Genomic DNA, 21,885 nt, shown 5'->3' on the forward strand with positions numbered 1-21,885 from the left:
TCTGGCTACTCCACACAGCATTCCGGGATGGGAGAAAAACGTGCTCTGGTGTATTGGCATTCATTTAAACCAATCACAATCGTCATGGGTGGCTCTAAGCGCCGGACAGAGCCACGGTGCTGTTGCCAAATAGCTTTGAGAAGGAACTTGTTTTTGTGGAACATTCAAAAGTTCAAAAGTTGCTTTTGTCGTGCGAGAGTAAACTCAGATTGAACAGATAGTCTAGACAGGTAGTCTAGCTAGCTGTCTGGATTTACCCTGCACAGATCTGAGGAGCAGTTAACTATAGTTCTCAGATATCCACCAAAGTTTAGAATGCAGACAAAAAGAAAGCGGAAAGTAACGGACATCCGTCCGAAAAGAGGTTCATCTGGCGAAATTTTCCAACAGCAACGGAGCAATCCCAAAAGTGGAACGTTGTGGATGTATGTATAACTTCACTGAGACCTTTACTTAATGGAAAACGGACATTTCCAAACATACATCTCTGACCGACAACCTGCAAAAAGTATCGTTCACTGCAAGAACAAATGAAGCTGATACAGAAGCATACTTATTTCTCCTATTTCACTGAGGTAGGCTGGTCTGCTGTTAGTTTTCCTCCACCTCAATACAAGTGCAATATTGGACTATTTGTTCTCTGATATCAAGATACAGTGGAAGGTCAAGCCAAAGGTAGTATGTAGACTGGCTTTAAACCAGGAGTTGTGACTGAGTAACTGTAAGTAGTGAAGCTGAGAATAAAATCACTGATTGATATTTTGGAGAAAAAAATAAGAATAAATAAAAACACTTGCAGGTTGAGTGACACCTTTGCCTTTTAGGTTGCGTTTAACAAGTTTAAAAAAGAACCATTTGGTTTTTCTCAATTAGCTCACACCAATTAGTGACCTTAATTTCTTTGACCTAAGACTACTGTGTTTTGTCTGAGTATGGTGATTAATATTAATTGATGTTCCAAAGGAACTAGACCTTTTAAAAAAGAAAAAAAGAATGTTGCTTTGATAGTTAGAGCAAGGAAAAAAGTTGTGTGTGGAAAATCACTAAATATTGGATGGTAACAACCCTAAATTTGGGCAGAAAAGTATATAAAGTAAATGCATATGGTTAGTGTGGTTGTGTGTGCGCGTCACATGTTTAAATGTATGACCATGCAGCTTCACAAAGCACACACACACTCTCAGTCTTGTGACTGTACGGCGAGAGTGTTTTGGAATTGGCTGTGAGTATGACAGAGTGTGTCATTGTTCGGATAAGATGCCGTCATGTTAACGCTGTTTCCTGTGGAGAAGGCTTCCAACTGTCCTTACTTCCTGATAATGTGAGGAGTTTTGGTGTGTTTGGTTGAATTCTATTTTGTGAACCAGTGGTTACTAGAGTTTTTGTATGCATGTCTTTGTGTGCGTGTGAGGAGGAAGAAAAACCTGTAATTCCCCAAGGTGCGGGAGCAGGTGGCTTGTGTGTGTGTGTGCCCTTATTTACAAAAAACAAGTTAGTATTTCTTCCTGGCTGACCTTTCAGTTCTGTGCCGGTAGTGAATACCGTCTGGCCTGTGATGGATCTGACACTTCAGACTGTCGCCTCTGCAGTGCACTGCTGCTGGGCAGTTTGCTGCACGTACATGAGTGTGACCATCTCACATTCAAGCACACACTGCAAATGAGAGTTTATTTGTACACTGAATGAAGAATGCCTCTTTGTCTCTCTGGTTACAAAAACTATTGGGAGGCCATCAAAAGCTTCTTACAGAAAATAAAGTGGAAACTAGACAAACATAATGAAAAATATATTTTTCTGCTTTGGCAAAAAAACAAAGCAGATAAATTGGAGATAGGGAGAAAAGCAACTAGCAAGACTTTAGTCTGAGAACAATGAGATACATAGACGAGAAACAAGACGAGGAGACAAGAAAAGATGGTTGTCAGAAGGTAGCCAATAAGCTCTTTTAATGGGAAGTCTTGCCATGACTGTCAGCTATTTCAAAAATATAAATGGGATGAAATAATAGGAAATAAATTTGAAAGGATGCACATGCAGCACATGCAGGCACACAAACCTGTGTGAGCAGTTGTCTCAAAATACCAACATTGAAATGAAATGTAACTATGAATGTGCTTGTGTATAATGTAAACTGGGCATGATTGTCACCAACATGGTTCTAATTTTACACACACACACACACACACACACACGCACACGCACACGCACACGCACACGCACACGCACACGCACACACACACACACACACACACACACACACACACACACACACACACACACACACACACACACACACACACACACACACACACACACACAAAATGGAGGGTAGCCAACACTTCAACAATATCATTAATCGCCTTCTTGCACAATAACAACTCCCTGACCCAGACAGAAGAAGGGATGGAGAGACATTATAAAGAGAGAGAATACATGAAAAAGAGTAAGTGCATGTCAGGTTGGGCCAACTAATAGGCAGTGCTACTAAGGGAGATCTACACACACATAATAGGAAGACCAGGCTCACAGTGGTGTGTTTGGCCTGGCTTGCCTTTGTGCCAACTTTACAGATTTGTAACAAGCAGGCACAAATTAGCTGTCTGATTCATGTCCTGGGATTATTGAGTTGACTATTGGTGCTTTAACAAAATTTTATTTACACAATGATACTTTTGATTAATAACCATCAATCCTCAGGAATGATTTAATGACTTAGTGGAGTACAGGTAAATAATAGAATAGTCTGGTAAGTAAAAAAAATGACATCACTTTACTGTAATGCAGCCTGTAAAACTAGGAAAAGACAACACTTACCATATTATAATATCACGCTATCCAAAATCGAATACGATATGTAGTCTCATATTGCAATATTGATAGCCCTAGATTATACTGCCACTTTTGGGTATCCCATATTATGTCTCATGTGGCAAACCACAACAACTTCTTAAATGTGGCAGCTTACCGGCAACATTGCATGCTACCTCAAAGGCTCCTCGCATATGAGCAAATATGTACCTGACTAGGGCGAAGAGAGAACTATACATGCCTCCATGCTGCACATTAGCAAGGTGGTGAGAGATGCCCTACTGTGGATCATGTGGTTTAGAACAACAGCTGCAGATACAATTGTGCTTGTGACACAGCCATTATCCATACACACGTTGACTGCAATCAACTACTTACAGCTGCTGACAGTCTCTGGTCGTGTGGATACTTGTGGAATCAGAACCCTAACCAAATACATGAACCGTGCTATTAAAGAACTGTTTACAGAACTAAAGGCTGAGCATAGAAAGACCAGCCAAGCAAACTAGCATCACACTAGGACTGCTCGATTATGGGGAAAAAAATATAAATCAAGATTATTCGGTCAATAATATCACAATATTTTAACACAATTGCTTGTTCTTCTGGAAAGACGTTCCAATTATTTAACTTAAAAAACAGTGGAAAAAGTTAAATAAATTAACAGTAAAAAAAAACATATGCAACTGTGAAATTGGCCTTTAAACTTTTTCGATTTAAACTTTTTTTCCATTTAGAACACAGCAAAATAAGAGTTTACTGGCAAAACCTAATGAGCTAAAAGATATTCTCGATTATTCAGCTTTGGAGATCATTGGGAGCCAAAAATCATAATTACGATTACATTTTGAGGAATTGCACAGCCCCAAATCACACTATCTATCTATCTATCTATCTATCTATCTATCTATCTATCTATCTATCTATCTATCAAGGATGACTCTCTGGAACCCTAAATGAGCGATAATTATCATGCCATGCCAAGTTACACACTCCATGCAATCATATGAAGCCCCATGCATCCTTCCAAAACCTTCTAAAAAGCATAACATTCTGCAGACCAAAATTATTCCAACACAATAATACATTAAAAGGACTGATATAACTTGTTTCTTTTGTAGGGTAATAATAGTGTACAATCCTTAAGAATCACGCAGACAAAAGCAAGGTACTGAATGTTTTGCTATCGTATTGAAAATCGGCACAACAGCACAGTTGACAACAGAAGACATTGGATCGGTATCCCTTTACCTTCATCAAAGAATACTTAATTCTATCTTCTAACCTCCAAACATGCAGAAAAAGATCGTTCCAGTGATCACATGACTTCTTGGCTATGAGATTATGCTAGAAAGAAAAGTGACATTGCCTTGAGTCAAGCGCCTTTTCCCTTAACAACTTCCATCAGCTGCTTCATTCCCCCCCCTCCTTGTCTACATATGGTAGATGATATTTATCAGGAATGTGGGATTTTATATTCTTACCTTTATTCTCATCAATAGCTAATACAACTGAGATCACTGTTTCTCCATGACCTTCCTGCCAGTTTCACAACAAGGTTGCTGTGAAGTCCTGTCATGCTTTTCAAAGATTTCATAATAAAACATTTATTACCATGCTCCAAAACTTTAGGGATTTTGTTAATGCAACCACCAAATGTTTGCAGCCAACACACAGAGCTCAAAGTTGTGTTTGTGTGCTTCTGTGGTCTCTAAAATATATATAGAAAGTCAGTCTACACAAGTATTTGATTTGACCTGGAAGGGTTATATATGGATTGACACCAGTTGAGGTAAATCAGACTGGCCTCAGGCCAGTTGCCTCGACCCAAACTCAACGCTATACAGTATCCTGAGACATCAGGTTGTTGTCAATTGCTATAGCATCTAAATAAGGGGAAATAAATCTTTTGTTTATAAAAAACAGATCCTCTCTTTCTTCAGCCTTGATACAGTGTTGTTCCCTCAGCAGGAAAATTGCTTAAAGTTTATACAATGAAAATTCATCATCTTGCCTTGTTCTCAACTTGTACAAATGCAGCGCTGCTGTCATACTCTGAGCCCATCAGGAACTCAAACACTGATTTAAATCCTGGAATTAATCAGGAGAATATCAGAAATGAATGACCACATCCACTGGTTCTATTGTACTTAGATCATGGGTCTCAAACTCGCGGCCCGGGGGCCAATTGCGGCCCGCGGGATGATATTTTGTGGCCCCCTACTTGACATCAAAGTTAAGTGTTAGTGCGGCCCGCGCGTTCTGAAACTTTTTGTCATTGCGCTTGTCACTTATGGGCTACCGTAGTAGTCTCCTGACAGCGGCGTAACGGTTGTCAAGCTAGCTAAGTACTCTTTGCGGCAAATGCCTGAGGTTTGACAATGTGATGTCTGTTGTTGTGAAATTCACCAACCATATCAGATCTAGGGGCTTAAAGCACCAGCAGTTCCGCGCCCTGTTTGGAGGAAATAATTGGGTTTTTTTGGAATACTTGTTGCGGCCCAGCCAAACCCAGACTCTACTTCCAGCGGCCCCCAAGTAAGTTGAGTTTGAGACCCCTGACTTAGATTATCGACAAGATGCAAAGAGCATCTGCTTCATGGGGACTGATTAACAGAAATGAATACCAAATACCTATTTTTCCAGTGGCAAGAGAGGAAGACTGTAAAGATCTGTTACGTTGAGTTGAATCCAGGCACTGAACAATGGGATGTGGATTTAAGTCTATTCAATTCACAGCCTGTAAGATAGTGCTTCCTGCTTGTGGGTATCTCTTGATTGTTTAAAAGATAGGGTGGGTGTGTAACTATCCATGAGGCTCACTGACACTGTTCCTTTCCTTTCTCTCCTGGATCGAAGATACATATACTTTGACAAGACAGATCCAATCACTACACTGGAGAATACCAAGCTGAGTCATCTCCATTAAAACCTAAGAGTCATTAAGAGGATCCAATTAATAAAATGTGCATAGAGGGACATTTTCTAATACACATTATCACTTTCAACTCAATTACAATCCTTGACCCCAAACAGTTACACTTATACAAGGCTTTCAGATGCTCAATTCTCGATGCTCAGTCAAAATATCCTGTATTTTATACCTTTCTAGCTCTCTTTGAATGCAGCTAGTTTGCCACTTTTAGACCAGATGGAGCTTTTTGGTGCCTTATAGGTCTATGTTAACAGAGAATAGATTGCTCCACTCACTTCAGTAAAAAGGGGCCAGAAGAAAAGGTTTTGTCACTCACATTCCCTTCAATGTCATGCACCCCTGCTCCCACAGTAGACTTAAAGTTTATGGTAATGCTACTCCTGCTGCTCTATAGCAGGCTTTATTTATTTGTGACATGGGGTGTCACCATGGTTACAATGATCATGGCATGTGTGTTTATGGGTCCAGTTTTTTAAGTCCCGTTTAAATGCTGCAAGTTATTCCCATACAGGAGTCACTTAAGTGGACGACAGTCCATACAGGAGTCACTTAAGTGGACGACAGTGGTACACTTATACATCCTTGACCAATAAACCAAAGTACTATTTATCTCCCTGGCCTAGAAACAACTGGTACAAAGCAGCAAAACAGCTAATACAATACACTGTCCTCTTAAGCAAGAGGTGGAGACACAATTCTTAAAAACTGCAGCCTTCTCTTCAAACTTGCTTCATTAGCAATCGTTTTTCTTTCTGTAGCTGATCCTGACCTCTGACCTCCCTCTGACCTACAAAAGTGTGTGTGGGGGGGGCATGTTTATCCCTAGAGGGCTCCATTACAGTAGAATACTTCTTATAGTCTATAACAGATAATGTAGTCTGTATGTCAACCAAGCCTACACTGCTGACCCACGAAAACCCAGGCAGGAAGGCAGGTGCAGCAAAAGGATAACGTTATCTCACGATCGATTGGCTTCCAAATCCAGTGTTTTAAGCTAACGTTGGCTAGCCATTGGGCTAACGTTGTATAATGCAGCCTTAAAGACGGAGCTAGCTGACAGTTACGTGACTAGAACTGGGAGCAGCTAACGTTACTTACGCAGTGGTCCTCCAGGTCCGAGTACCTGGTCCTTGGCAGGCGGAGTGCCGCTCTGTCGCTCGAAGTTCCCAGGGTTAGAGAAATAATCCCTCAGCCTCGGGAGCTCTCTGCCTGCTTCTAACAGTTCTGTGTGGAACTCCAGGGCCGTGAGAATGTATTGGTCCCGTAATAGCTGAGCAGCGACACCATCCACTGATATCCGTGTCTCTGCGGTGCCTGCCATAGCGGAGGTGGCCGCGACCGAGACCGAGCCCTCACCGCTGGGGCTCGTCCGGTTGCTAGACAGCAGAAGCGTCGGTGGCTCGGCGTCCGCAGGCGGGGAGAACGGATTACCTGGTGGCGGCCCTGGTGCCCCTTCACTCTGGTTTCTCTCTGTGTGAACTGTTTCATTGGGGCGCCGTTCAGCCTCTTCCTCAGAATCACTGAGATTAAACGGGTTGACCGACGCCATTTTTGCACTATAAAGATGTTTAGCAATCTAAGATAGCAAAGCTAATCAGACCCACTTCTTCCTGAATGGATATCAAGCTAGCTATGGCTTGGTAGGCGGCTTTGACGGGGGTGGAATGCGAAGCTGTGATTGGTCAAATTTGAGAAATGTTCTCCCAAAGCCCGCCTATTTCATGGGATAATACAAAATGGTTGGATAACGGCGAAAAAGAAAGGAAGACTGGGCAGGGCACATTTGACAGCTCATAGCCTTTGCTGTTTTATTAAAAAGGCATGTGAAAATAACAACTTCCGGTGAAACTACATTGTAACACATACATTCAGACAATAAAACGAATTAATTATTATTATTTTTTTAATTAAAAGGCGTTTTGAAAAAAATCATAAAAGGAAACTCGCTGGGGAATAAATGTTTAACTACAGTACCCAGAATTCAGCTGCAAAGTACACACGTCAACGTAGATCACAACAAGGAAGTGGATGCTCATGGTGCCTGCATTTCTTGTACTAATCTTCTTACTGGAGAATATGGGACAGTTGGTTTTGTAAAAGACGCACTTAAAGATTACGTTGATCTTGGTTTGTACACGTACAACGCCTCGGTCGGGCTTTCTGGATATTTAATTGGGTATCTACGAAGATACAATGGAATCTCAATCAGGAGAATGAATAGTTGATATTTCTTTTCTCCCATTCATTCATCAACGAGACAGCGTCCCCCGTTTTTATTGGGGGATTCCACTGGCGTTACGTACAGGTAATGCTTTTGCGTGGCCTGAATATGTTACTGCTTTTCCCACTCCCTTGTAAACAAGCTTGACTGCTGACCCAATAGGTAAATTACTATTGAAATGTATCGAACTATGAACTCACTATTTTTGCAAATTGGCTATTGGCATATGGTGACATTACCCCTCCCTTAATCAGACTTCACATGGGTCCCATGACAGTTCCCATGCCATGGTGCTCTTTGGATGTTTTTAGATAGGCCTTAGTGGTCCCCTAAAACCATATCTGAAGTCTCTTTCCCAAAATTCAGCATTGGTGAAGAATTACAGCCACTAGAGGCAGTCCCTCAGTAAGCTTTCCTTAGGACGTGACATTTCTAAGTCTGTAGCTTGCCAACTGCCACTTTGCTCATTTGAAAGACATGATGTCTCTCTCTCATGGGTGGGCCAAAATCTCTGGACAGGGAAAGCAGAGAAAGGGGAGGTAACCTTGCCCCTTATAACCTCATAAGGTGCAAAATTCCAGATCGGCCCATCTGAGCTTTCATTTCCTCAAAGGCAGAACAGGATACCCAGGACTCGGTTAACACCTATCGCCATTTCTAGCCACTGGGGGACCATAGGCAGGCTGGGGGAACACATATTAATGATAAAAAACCTCATAAAGTGACATTTTCATGCCATGGGACCTTTAACTAGTCAATATAATACTGAACCCTTTGTATACCATTTTTATTTGAACTAATATCTTAATCCTGAACTGTATAACTTTGTTTGTCCATAGTCATTTTTATTATGTCTTTATTTCTGTCCCTTCTTCTTCTCATCTTCTTTCACCTGCAAATGCATTAAATCTTCCTTCCTCCATCTCTATCTCCATCTCTATCCTCCCCGGTTGCTCTGCAGACCCAGCTCGGTGTTGACTCTCAAAATGAGGATAATCACCTTCCTCCTAGTCGGACTGACAGTCCACGTGGTTTTCTTCCTTTCGATCTTTGACATCTACTTCACCTCTCCCCTGGTCCATGGCATGACACCCCAGGCTACACCGCTGGCACCCCCCGCCTCCAGATTGGTGTTAGTGGTGGCCGATGGTCTCCGAGCAGACAGTCTCTTCACACTCCTCCCCAACGGCTCATCCAGGGCTCCATACTTGAGGTTGGGAAAATACAGAGTTGAGCTTTGATATGGTGTATTTTAGGGCTGCACCATATGTGGAAAGTATGCAATATGCGATAATGTTGTTTAATATTGCAATAACAATATTACTTGCAATAACTAAACATATTTTAAGTGTACTCAGTTCTGCATTTCTGCTGCTTTCAGTATTCTGTTAAAATACAACACATTGCTTGCAGAAGATAACTTTATTTTCAACTGAACAAATTGAACTTAGCATTGAATATAAAAGACAGCACTAAAAAAAAATAACAGTTTCATTTTAAAGTGTAGTTTTCTACTAAAATGTTCTTTCAACTAACACAAAAGAATCTCTGAGTATCTTTCGCGATATGTCGCAGCCTTTTGTGATGTGTATATTGTGACAGTTAATATAGCAAAGATGATAAATATATATATATATATATATATATATATATATATGTAGGTGTGTGTGTGTGTGTGTGTGTGTGTGTGTGTGTATTTAATTCTCATGCTTTGTTCATAATTTCTGAGTAACTGGTGTTTGTGTGTGAACGCCTGTGTGTGTTTCCCAATATCAGGAGTGTGATGGAGGAGAGGGGTACCTGGGGTGTGTCACACACACACGTGCCAACTGAGTCTCGTCCCGGTCATGTTGCTCTCATCGCTGGCTTTTATGAGGATGTGAGTGCTGTTGCTAAAGGTAGGTGTGCATGTTAATACAGAAAAGACTATGTGAAAATGTTATATGCTGTACTTGTGTATGTGTCCGTATGGATGACTACTGTTGTGTTTGTTCGCGCTCTCACCTTTTTGGCGTGTGTTCAGGGTGGAAGGAGAATCCTGTAGAGTTTGACTCGGTGTTTAATGAGACCAAACACACCTGGTGCTGGGGCAGCCCTGATATTCTGCCAATGTTTGCTAAAGGTACACAGGCACACACATTCATACACTCACACAAACGACACCTCAGAACCATCAACCTAATCAATATAAAAGAAAAAGGTCACAGATAAAGACTATACATTTAAGCTCAGTAATTCCATTATTTTACTCTTCATTATTGCTTAAATGTTTGGACTACTTTAGAACAAAACTTTTAAAACTCCTTGTAACGTAGCTCATTTTGTGCTGTTGCTCTTCCAGGTGCCAGTGGAGAACATGTGTATACTCACACTTATCCAGCAAAGGAGGAGGACTTTGCCTCCACAGACGCCTCCAGGCTGGACACCTGGGTGTTCACGCAAGTCAAAGTATGGTAGTGGAATTACTAACGATAATGATGCATGCTGTGGTGAATCTGTTGATAGTAACTTCTGATTAAGTCATATCATTTTACATAGATAATCTTTTGTATAAAGCTCATATTTTCCACTTTCATATTCATTGTTTTATTTATGATGTCATGTTTATGTAATTTGTGATCAAATAATGCATTTTCATGTCCTAAAATTTGATGCCACGTGAAGTCATTACTGATAGTACTGCTGCAACAAGCTTTTTTTGGAAATGTGTTGTTACTGTTAGGGCCAGACTCCCTTGGTACAATCACTAAGGATTTGCTTATGGCATCTTGAACAAATCCAACTATGTTTTTCTTTCTGCACTAGTCATTCTTTCAGTCAGCAAAGTCTAACTCCAGTCTGAAGGCCAGTCTGCTCGAGGGTGAGAATATCTTTTTTCTACATCTGCTGGGCATCGACACAAACGGACATGCACACAGACCAATGTCACGGTAAGAGACATGTTATTAGGAGTTCTTCTTGTTTTGATTGCACTCTACATTACATAAAACATTTTGATATCTTTATCTTGAATTTTTGTCTTTTGTCTAGGGAGTACCTAGACAATATTGGTCTAGTAGACAGTGGCGTAGCTGAACTGGTGTCTGTGGTAGAAGACTTTTTTGGTCATGACGGCAGAACAGCCTATGTGTTTACCTCTGATCATGGCATGACAAACTGGGGTAAGGCACTCGTTTGCATATGTGTGCCACTGCTTTTTTTTACTGTCTGGAATGAAAAAAACTATAATTCTGTTCTTCAGCATATAAATTCATTGGAGGCTTTTTTTTCTCCAGGTTCACACGGTGCAGGCCATCCTTCTGAGACACTCACCCCTTTAGTGGTGTGGGGAGCCGGAGTTTGTAATGCCCGCAAAGTCACTGAACCCCAATCGTTCAACGATGGCTACCTACAAGGTGCTACCTCACATACTGTGCTCACAGCTACTTGCGACAATGTCTCTCAAGCTAGTTTTTTATTGACATTATTGCTCTGATTTGTATCCCTACTGCTTCTCTCAGATTGGAAACTGGAGCACCTTCGTAGAGTTGACGTCAATCAGGTAAGGACTGTGACCATGTCACTGTTTAATGATGTCAATGTCATCAATTATTACCACTATATATGAAAAATATGAAAGCAATGATCCCAGTGACTCACAGAACAACAGGTAGTAAATTGAACTAGTTGTCATTGTTTCCTGCAGGCAGACATCGCCCCCCTCATGGCTTCTCTCATCGGTGTGCCCTTTCCTGTTAATTCAGTTGTAAGTCCAGAGATAAATTAAGTACAAAGGAACTATTTTAAATTTTTATCTTAGAAGGTTGTCTGTAAGTAAGCATCATTAAAATTGTCCAAAATGGATTTTGAAAGAACACTCCCATGTTTGTGACAATCAGTTATACTGTTCAATAGAAACTATGCATCCAAACATCTTCATCCTGACCTTTTATGTGTATTTGTGTCTCTTTCAGGGTGTGTTACCTCTTCTCTATCTTAACAACAGTGACCAGTTTAAGGCAGAGAGCATGTACACCAATGCTATTCAAGTACTAGAGCAGTACAAGGTATGAAAGTATTCAGCTCTGCCACGGTATTACTGACATGCTGACCATAAGTATGTCACAAAGGCCAGTAAAATAATCACTTGTCAACTTAATTGTTCAATAAATATGTAGGTATTACTAGCAATACAATTGTAACGATCAGTTAAAATTATACTAATATGTTCGTTTTACTAGATATCTCCAAACTACTTTTATAGTTTATAACAATGCCAGCTTTTAACACTGTGCCATATTTAAGGTCTAAGTTGTAGTAAGTCTATTGCTGCAAATGTCTTCTAATATAGTAATTATTTTATATAAATCTATGGTGACTGAGTTTTTAGTGTTTTTATAGATGAAAATGGCCCAAAAAAAGGAGACAACCTTGTCTTTTCTCTTCACCACATACCAGTAAGTACAATTATTAAGTTAATGACTCGTAATAACTGCAAATTAGTGAATTACCATTGTTTTTTATTTGCTCAGTCCATAAAAACAAGCATTTTTACCAAGGGATCATGATTACAGTGTGCAAAGCTTGACAATATTTTCAGTTAAAGTATTAAACAAATGGCAAATACTGAAGTACAAAGCTATATACAGTATTTCAATATATTTCAGCCCACATTCAAATGCAATGTCACACACTCTGTCTTTATTGCTTTGTCTCACTGTTTTCCCAGACCGCTGACTGAGTCAAAACAAGCAGAATTCATTCACAAGGCCAGAATACTGATTCAGCTGGAGAAGTATGAAGATGCTGTAAGTATTAGGAAAAGGATACAATGCATCTTATAGGTAAATTAAGAGTTGTACAAGTGGATTAAAGCACTTATTCAATAGGCTGGTGTTGGAACATGTTGTAGTGACCAACGTTGTTGCACGATACTCAGCTGTAGCAGTACAAAGGTTGGTCACTGTTATGCCTGATGCCAACCTAGTGGTAAATGTTGTCTACATCAATATCCCCATGTATGCTTTCTCTTTTTATTTTATGTTGTTACTTTACATCCCTTGCTGATTAATCTTCATATTTGCTTTTGCTAAAGCATTCCCTTGTCTGTCTGTTGTCAGATCTCTCTGTGCCGATCTCTGATATCCAATGCCCTGGAGGGCCTGGTCTACTACCACACCTATGACAGGTTCTTCCTAGGCTGCAGTGTGGTGCTGGGATTTGTAGGCTGGACCTCATATGTTGTTCTAGTCATACTGAAGACTCATGCCGGCCTCAACCGACACCCCAGTCTCCTCAAACAGGTTAGGTCACTTCCACCAAGACAAGTTTATGAAACGTCAATGTCCTGTTGAATTATATTTTTGGTGTTTCTCCTGTGTATGTGTGCAGATTCCCAGCTATACCCTGGCCAGGGTGTGTATATGTGTGACAGTGGTGATCACTGTGTTCTTGCTTATCCAAAGGAGCCCCATCACTTACTATATTTACTGCCTACTGCCTGTCCCTGTGTGGTACTCTGTCCTGAAAGAGTGAGTAACACACATGAAAGAGAATGTAAATTGGATTAAAAACACACGTGGACACATACTTCTCAGTCTAATCAAACAAGTGTGTATAGTGCCTGCATTCTGTTCTCAGAGAGTGGTGGAGCAAATGCCACACACACACACACACACACACACACACACACACACACACACACAGGAAATCATTACATATCAAAACACATCAAGGGAGATCTCAACAATCAATGAATTTAGCAGTTTTTCATTGAATGTAATTCACCTCACACGTGCTTGTTCCTGCATGTCAGGGACAGCTGCATTGAGGTGTTGATTAGATCCTTTGAAGTGGTGTTATATCCATTCATGTTTCTCCTCTGTAAATGTATGAAAGGATGGCCTTTGCCGTTTTCTTTCTTGTCTCCCTTTCACCACAGGAAAAATAATCTCATTAATGATCCATTTCAGGTCCGAAACTCTAATAGATTTGGTTCGCTCAGCTCCCTCTCTGCCCCTGTGGAAATGTTTTGGCTATTTTGTGCTGGTGGCGTTTGGGATCGAGCTACTGGTAGGAGTCTGTAATGTCTTCTAATGTACAGTTGGAGGCATATTTCTGCTTCAGTGCACTAATATAGACTTTAGTTGACATCCACATACAGTAAACATTAAAAAGTATATATGGCTCATTGTGTGCTATTTAGGTTATTCTGTTTACCTGTGCTGCCCCCAGGTGGTGAGTTTCTTCCATCGCGCCATGCTGACTGTGGGCCTGGCTTTCCTCTCTCTCTGGCCCTTCATGTCAGGAATTTTTGGCAAGGCCAAGGTAACTATGTCACTGCTCCAGCAGTCACAGTAATGTAAACAGGAAAATACAATGTATTTGAATATTCCCACACCAAAAGGTTATGGAAAGTGATGCATCACAAAGTTTGGGCAAACAAGTTACAGTTTCCTGCTTGGACACACCTAGCGGAATTTCCTGCTCTTGACTGAGTTAGTTACCAAATAGACAAGTCAGGGTTATGTGTCATAACCTCAATCAACAGATAAATACATTTAAAAAAAATTAAAATATTTTGATCAGTAGATAAGGAGGCTTGTATCATGTGGACGCACCAACAGGTTTGTAGTTATTATGTAGAATTCCTCATGGGGGCAGCAGAAACTAAACACTATAGTTTTAAATTACAGTATGACATCATACAGTATCTAACTATATGAACTGCTTGTCCATGTGTAGTTCCGTTCATTGAGCTGGTTTCTGGGGTGTCTGTGTTTGGCTGCTTTCCCCCTCATGCCTGTTGTGGGCAGAGAGCCTAACGTACATCTGGTGTGAGTACTTCCTCTATTTGCTTTCATTAATCGGAAAGTTTACCACAGTGTCTCATCATGGCAAAACTCAAAAGCCAGATTAAGATTGGCAAACTGAATTTGATATGTAATATGGAGGAGTCAGAGACAGAGAATCTCAATCAAATACACTGCTAATTAACAGTGGTACATGTCTGTAATAATGTGGTGACATATGATATTTGTTTGCTCAGTACCTGTGCAGGTATACTTACTCTCTTCACTTTAGCCTGTTACCTCTGGTCATCAGGACAGAGAACGCCTCTGCACCTCAGTGACAGACAGCAGTTTGTCACCCAGGTAACTACAGTACAGGTCATGTTGTGCGTGCTTGTGTTTGTGTCATTGCATTTTCTAAAACATAAATGCTTACCTGTCAAATTGCAGATGCTCCATGTGGCAGTGTGTGCGTACGTGCCATCTCTCACACACTCCAGCCTGCAGCAGAAACAGGGATTGCCCCTTCTTAATCAGATCATCAGCTGGACCACATTAGGTAGGTGGGTGGGTGGGAGTGAGCACAAGGAACTTGTGACCTGTCCATGTTCACTGTAGAATTTCCTGTGGAGATTATAATATAATTTATGTTAATTGTTTTTTAAATATTGATCAGATATTTAATATTTACATAAAATTATTTGAGTCCTGGCTTTATCCCATCTCTTTAAAGGTGGAATATGTAGTGAGTATGGAACACAATGTCCAAAGTTGGCCCTTCAGTTGGCACAGCAGTGGTTGAGTGAGCTAGTGAATGAAGAGAAGGAGAGCCGTACAAAGCATGTAATCAGAGGAATAGAAGCTTCTTCCCATATTATTTAGCGGCCATTATGTTGTAAGGCACAAATAAACACAACCACAGGTATGCAGGAAGGTGCACCATCGTCTGATTATGAGTGAATGCAGAGCTTCGTCTTGACTGAGTTAGTAAGTGAGAACAAACATTTTGACGAATGTAATACTATCCGTTAAACACAATGTTATTAAAGCATAATAAAGGTTATTAAAAAATAAATTAAAACAGGCTATACAACCAATTTCTTAACTGCTAGTTAACTTGCTAGTGCTAACTTTAAACTAGCAAGTTGCATTTTATACTGCTCTTTGTTACCTGCACGCAGCTCTCTGCTGGATAGCTCCAACAACCGAGAGCTATGCAAAGTATGCTAATATATCAAAACCTCCCCCCCCCCACACATATACACACACACACGCACGTAGGGCCCAAAGGCTCTTTTACTACTACCAGAAACATCCCGCACACGGCAAAATAAATAACAAAGAGAGCATCCAGGCTGAGTGCAGAGTCTCTGCAGATACGGACACCGCCACACACTACTTGTGAGGAATTACTTTTATACATTGTTTATACATCTATACATTGTTTTTGAGGAAAGCATTGCATATTATACCTTACCTTCTAAAAATTAAAGTTGTACAACCCAGCATACCTCACCTGTCTCTTGTCTTCTCTCAGCATCGTCAATGCTGGTTCCACTCTTGAGCTCTACACGACTTTTCCACCGACTCCTCAGCATATTTCTCTCTCTCATGGCCACATATCTACTGCTCAGCACTGGGTAGGACAAGAAATATGACATACAGCATCACAGCAAAGTTACAACATGATCAAATTTCTAATGTGTGTTTTCTCCCACCCAGGTCAGAGGCTTTGTTCCCCCCTGTGTTATCTTGGTTGATGTTTGTGTGGATCAACATTGAACAGGAAGCGATGCTCGCTCAGGGTGTCTCTAGCAGACAAGAGGTGAAAGCGATACATGCATGTTTTTAAACTTAGATTTTGTAGAGCAACGTAAACTACATGACAAAATGAATGGCAAAATAATAATAATAATAATAATACATTTTATTTATAATGCACTTTTCATCAATAGATCTCAAAGTGTTACATTTAAATTAAATCTAAATTTCAATAATCTTATCTATTTTCAATAATCAGACAAGTGTGTGACTATAAATTCTGATGTCATACAGTATGTATGTATGTGTATATATATATATATATATACACACACACACACACACACACACACACACACACACACACACACACACACACACACACACACACACACACACACTCTGGAGCCTCTACTTGTCTGGGCTGACATGTTCTGGTGTTAACATTCATCTACTGTTCGCACCTTTAAGGACCTTTTCTTTATCAATCAAACCAGGAAATCCCTTATCATGGTGACATACTGTGATCGTTTTACATAAGCTTAACATGTTCACACTAATTGTTATCAAGGTGGTTGGCCGTGAATGTGCGATTGGGTGTATGCACATGTGTAAGATCATACTTTTGTGTGTGTGTTTTCTTTCAGCTCTCCACTATTGATTTCTCTGCAAACATTGACATCACCAAGATCCGACAGCTGAAGTTGGATGACATCAGAAGATCTTATTTTTTTGTATCCATGTTAGGGTATTTGCAACAGTGACATTAGCTGAAGCACACACAAAAAAAACCAGAGTAGCTAACTGTGTATCTGGAAGTAAGGCTTCTGTCTTAATGGAGTCTGCACGTGTGCAGGCCAAACTACATCCAACTAGATTATTATTTTAAAAAAAGTTGAAATAGAATGGAAGATAAAATGAATGTTTGAGGGGTATAATTAAAAATAATTAACTAATATATTTTAAGATTGCTTCAGATCGTTCCTTGACTATGCATTTTCTACAGGTATTTTTTATAATAACAGCTTTCTTCGGCACAGGGAACATAGCTTCCATCAATAGGTATGTTTGTGTGTCTGTCTGTCTGTGCGTGCATGTGTGTATGTGTGTGTATATATATATATATATGTATATATATGTATATATGTATATGTATATATATATATATGTATATATATGTGTATATATATATATGTATATGTATATATATATATATGTATGTATATATGTGTGTATATATATATGTATGTATATGTGTATATATGTATATATATGTGTGTGTATATATGTATATATATATGTATGTGTATATATATACATATGTATGTGTATATACATATGTATGTGTATATACATATATGTGTGTATATATATAGATATATATTTATGTGTGTATATATGTGTGTATATATATAGATATATATATGTATATATATGTATGTGTATATATGTATGTGTGTATATATATATGTATGTATGTATGTGTTTATATGTATATGTGTGTGTGTTTGTGTGTATATATATATATATTTATATATGTGTGTGTGTGTGTATATATATGTGTGTGTGTATGTACAGACACGTGTGTGTGACAAAGCCATCCAGAATGAAACACTTTCACAGTGCACAATACTAAGGGTATTAAAAGTTCAGATAAATTCAGCATACAGAACGTTTTACCTTCTCAGTTAACTGCAAATGCCCACTGTATAACATAAGGGAACTGTGCACAAGCGCCAGCAGGACTCTCATTTCATAGTACCACCTGCCAACATCTAGGTTCCCACTCACTGAGCAAGCAAGAGAGATCGATACATGTTTTTTGCAGTAACGTTAAACACAATACCCATACAAAACCCTAAAACTAGAATTAGCCCACCACACGTATAAATTAATACTAGCCAACAAGTCTGGTTTACACAATCATCATTGCAGTTCTAATAAACAAGCTCATATTTGCGTGGACCAATGTGGAGAATATTAACTACATTCTGTAGAGCCTTATCAGGCTCTGTTTCAGTGCTATGGACAGCGCACATGGTTGTCACATGTAGGCTCTGGATAGTTCATTGTGCAATTGGCCAAGAATGCCCACAAAAAAAAAAAAATCACCATGCCTTTCGGGGCTTCCGCAGGTATGTCTCTTTGTACTGTAAATAAATCTATGGAGCTATCTATGGTTTCCCTGGGACCGACTTGTGCTCTGAATGGATGATGATTCATTTTTCTGTAGTCACGTCCTCTGCTTCTTTCTCCTTTTTGTCTAGTTTTGACCCAGCATCTGTTTATTGTTTCCTCACTGTCTTCAACCCCTTCATCATGGGAGGGCTGATGATGTGGAAGGTAGCATTTTTTTAAGTCACTTTCTTTTTATGGTTATATGCTGTGCATCCATATATTCCCCTCATTAAGCTTTCTTTCAGCACAAGAAATAAGTTTCCAAGAAAGGGAAGTAGTCTTGCAGATTCTGATTAAATATGTTTTGACCTCATTCTCAATTTGTTCTATTTTTTCTGAACTACTTCATTAAATCTTCAATGTCTTGTCCTTTCTTCCAGGTTATCATTCCATTCATAATAGTGATGTGTACATTTGAGACCATCCAAGTTGCAACACAGCTATCATCAAGAAGGTAACTGCTCGCTGTAGCCTTCAAAATAAGATACTCAACTCTTCTGCTTTAGAATCTGTTGAGTCACAAACCATTATTGTTGATCTGGTATTGTCCCGTGGTTGTGGGACTGATGTACTTGTAAAGTCTGCTCTTGGTGTCGGAACACTTTCCAACAGAAGGATGCACTTAATCTTGTCACACTATACGCAGTTTTAAATATGATACAGACATTTGCTTTTTAGACTGAATTTGTGTCAGACAGAGATCTTAAACCATGAGTCAGCTCAAAATACTAAATAGTAAGTATCTTTATAACTCAGAAAACTGAAGGGGAGACATTTGGTTGGATACTGAATTGATGACACTAATCTTGGGTGCCCACCTTGGAACTGTGGTGATTGTGTAGATCTTCTGTTGAATATGTGTGTAAAGTATCCATGTTTGGCCAAACAATACAATGAATACCTTACCAATACATTTATAATATGAGTCTGGACAGACATTGATGTAAACTGCAACTTGACTGGTGGAGAAATAGTTTACAACCGCAATGTGGTAATTCTAGTTTGTATTATGTTGTATGTGGGAGGAGGTTGTCAATTTACTTGCCATGCTGTACATGAAGTGTGTTTTGCTGTGTATGTTCAAATATGAAAGATCTTGCTTGAAACACTTTCGTACCTTGGTACTTTTGTCTCTTGTTCCTCTTTTCCAGTTTGTTCCTCATCGTCCTGGTCATCTCTGACTTGATGGCTCTGGTAAGGCTATGTGAAAGGTTGGAAAGGGTTGAATGTTGGGTTAAAGATGCACTGTGATGATATTTTCCTGTTAAGTATAATGAACGTGAATCTCACACAATCAATTTACAACTCTTCCTCTCCTCAGCACTTTTTCTTCCTGGTGCAGGACTACGGCAGCTGGTTAGACATTGGCACAAGGTAAGGTTAACTTTTAAATAGAATAAGTCTGAATGAATTACTAATTAATAACTTGACTCGTATACACACACTGTCTCTCCTCCTTCCTTGTGTCTTGTTCCTTATTTTTTTTATCTCTGATCCGTACATTTACACACATTAAACTTATTTCTCTGTCTCTTTCAGCATTAGTCATTATGTGATAGTGATGTCGATGACCATCTTCCTGATGTTGCTCAGTGTGGTCACACACATTTTCACCTCACAAAGACTCATTCTGTGGAGGAGATCTAAGAAGCACTTTCCCTAAGTAAACATGCTTGTGTGTGCATGTGGATGCACACATACTAGGTCAACCAAATGTTTAGTATTTATTTGACTTTTTTTGTTGATACTTTTCATGTATCATTTGTCTTATTAAGCCAGGGTTTGTATATATATGTTTTAGGACTCAACATACTGTACAGTGCTGTACAAATGTCTCATGCGACTTAGTCAAATTGTTTTGGAAATCCCCTCTTATATGTCTTTATTAGCCAAATGCTTTAACTTTTCCTATCAAAACTGCTTAAAGGTACCCTGCCACACGTATTTCATTACTTTGTGGTAATGTATGAAGATCTAACATTGAAAAAATGCTCGGTTTCCAGCGATTCTGGCATGGTATAGAAAGCCTGCAGGAAGACGCATAAGTTCTCATTAATATTCAACAAGCTAAGCTTGACTTTGATTGGCTAACAGCTAGCCAATGAGAACCTTGCTATCAGGATCCTTTACCCAGCTCAACTGGATCACTCCTGCATCAAGGAGTAAACCTCTATATATGGGGCGCCCGCTCTACTAATGGAAATATCCGGGTGCCTTGGATAGATGTTTTTAATAGGACAAGATTTTTGCGCTGTACTTTTGGCACTGTATTCTTTTTTACAATCAGTCGCTGTTCCAACATCATTGTTTTTACATTAATCATTGATAAATTTACTAAGGACACTTGCATTTATGACTGTAAATTATGCCTTTGCCAAGAGTGCTGATTTATGATCTACCCAAAAAATTGATAACTACTTTAAGTATGTAACACTATATCCAGTGAAGCTGCCTAAACATATCATTGTTCAGAAGGAAAAGTTAGTTTGTTTTTTGTTTTGTTTTTTATGTGTTTGTGTGTACTATGTTTGTACCAATAAAACTGAGGTGGTGGAATGGAAACAGGAATGTCCATAAAGTGTGTGTTGTACACAGTGTAACTGTAGCCATTGGGCTTGAGCACACGGTGGCCAACGCTTTGTGTAGTTACATTTGAAAACTCATAAATGTCTGTAAATAAGAATGTAGCTGCAAAAATGGTTACATTTTAATAAAAGATTAAAAAAAAATCTTGCTCTGATATGTGACATTATTTTTCCAACAGATCATTACAATTGATAATGCTAATATTTGCTGCATTCTAGAATTACTGCTACCTTAAGAAAATTATCTGATCTTGCTTTGTGGTCAGGGTGATTACAAGGGGTTTTGCTCTGCTTCCGTGTGTCAGGATATGCAGTCAGGTGTTTGAATTTATTAATAAATAACATGGCCGTACATTTAAGCTTCATTGCAAACTCAGAGCCCTGCAAAGTCATCATCCGGAGTTGTATGTTCATGCAAGATTAATAGATAATAACCACATCCTCTCTCACTTCTTTTTTAAATTGGCCAATACTTTTACCCCGTAGTGTAACGTATAGCATGGGATATTGGCTGTCTTGTTTAATGTATAAGTGTAACTATTTAAGTTAGATTTAATAGGCATCTGAACCATAAGATGTGTCTAGCAACTCATGACAAACACGACTTCTGCAGAATATTAGTGATTC

General features: G+C 39.4%; 2 protein-coding genes across 4 annotated transcripts in view; one reads left to right on the forward strand and one right to left on the reverse strand.

Annotated features, from left to right (window-relative positions):
- relch (RAB11 binding and LisH domain, coiled-coil and HEAT repeat containing) overlaps window positions 1-7,438 on the reverse strand; it is a 35,232-nt gene extending 27,794 nt beyond the window's left edge. Inside the window, 1 exon segment of the mRNA XM_032504399.1 lies at window positions 6,842-7,438. Within this exon segment, the coding sequence (XP_032360290.1) occupies window positions 6,842-7,292 (451 nt within the window). The 5' untranslated portion in view covers window positions 7,293-7,438.
- A 247-nt stretch (window positions 7,439-7,685) lies between these two features.
- pign (phosphatidylinositol glycan anchor biosynthesis, class N) lies at window positions 7,686-21,392 on the forward strand. 3 transcript variants are annotated; one of them, XM_032503475.1, is made up of 29 exons: window positions 7,686-8,126; window positions 8,926-9,177; window positions 9,741-9,862; window positions 9,988-10,086; window positions 10,306-10,412; window positions 10,770-10,894; window positions 10,995-11,125; window positions 11,240-11,359; window positions 11,465-11,505; window positions 11,650-11,709; window positions 11,918-12,010; window positions 12,345-12,400; window positions 12,673-12,751; window positions 13,064-13,246; window positions 13,335-13,474; window positions 13,916-14,015; window positions 14,178-14,270; window positions 14,688-14,779; window positions 14,992-15,097; window positions 15,185-15,293; window positions 16,272-16,374; window positions 16,457-16,559; window positions 17,143-17,229; window positions 17,502-17,557; window positions 18,763-18,838; window positions 19,054-19,127; window positions 19,825-19,867; window positions 19,995-20,047; window positions 20,213-21,392. In XM_032503475.1, exons 2-29 carry the CDS (start codon window positions 8,951-8,953, stop codon window positions 20,334-20,336), a joined length of 2,802 nt encoding a protein of 933 aa, XP_032359366.1. In that variant the 5' UTR covers window positions 7,686-8,126; window positions 8,926-8,950; the 3' UTR covers window positions 20,337-21,392. The 3 variants fall into 3 exon arrangements, with proteins under 3 accessions (XP_032359366.1, XP_032359364.1, XP_032359365.1); XM_032503473.1 differs by having other exon boundaries at window positions 7,686-8,048; XM_032503474.1 differs by having other exon boundaries at window positions 7,686-7,952.
- Window positions 21,393-21,885: the final 493 nt, after the last annotated feature.

This window comes from Etheostoma spectabile, chromosome 22 (assembly GCF_008692095.1).
Source record: "Etheostoma spectabile isolate EspeVRDwgs_2016 chromosome 22, UIUC_Espe_1.0, whole genome shotgun sequence".
In the NCBI taxonomy this organism is placed as follows: Eukaryota; Metazoa; Chordata; class Actinopteri; order Perciformes; family Percidae; genus Etheostoma; species Etheostoma spectabile.

Excerpts from the sequence above, each read along its gene's own strand:
- pign (XM_032503475.1), top strand. The coding sequence starts at position 8,951 with ATGAGGATAATCACCTTCCTCCTAGTCGGACTGACAGTCCACGTGGTT. Across the intron at positions 11,710-11,917 it reads CCTTTCCTGTTAATTCAGTT|GGTGTGTTACCTCTTCTCTA; the intron begins GTAAGTCCAGAG and ends TGTCTCTTTCAG. Across the intron at positions 12,752-13,063 it reads TGGAGAAGTATGAAGATGCT|ATCTCTCTGTGCCGATCTCT; the intron begins GTAAGTATTAGG and ends GTCTGTTGTCAG.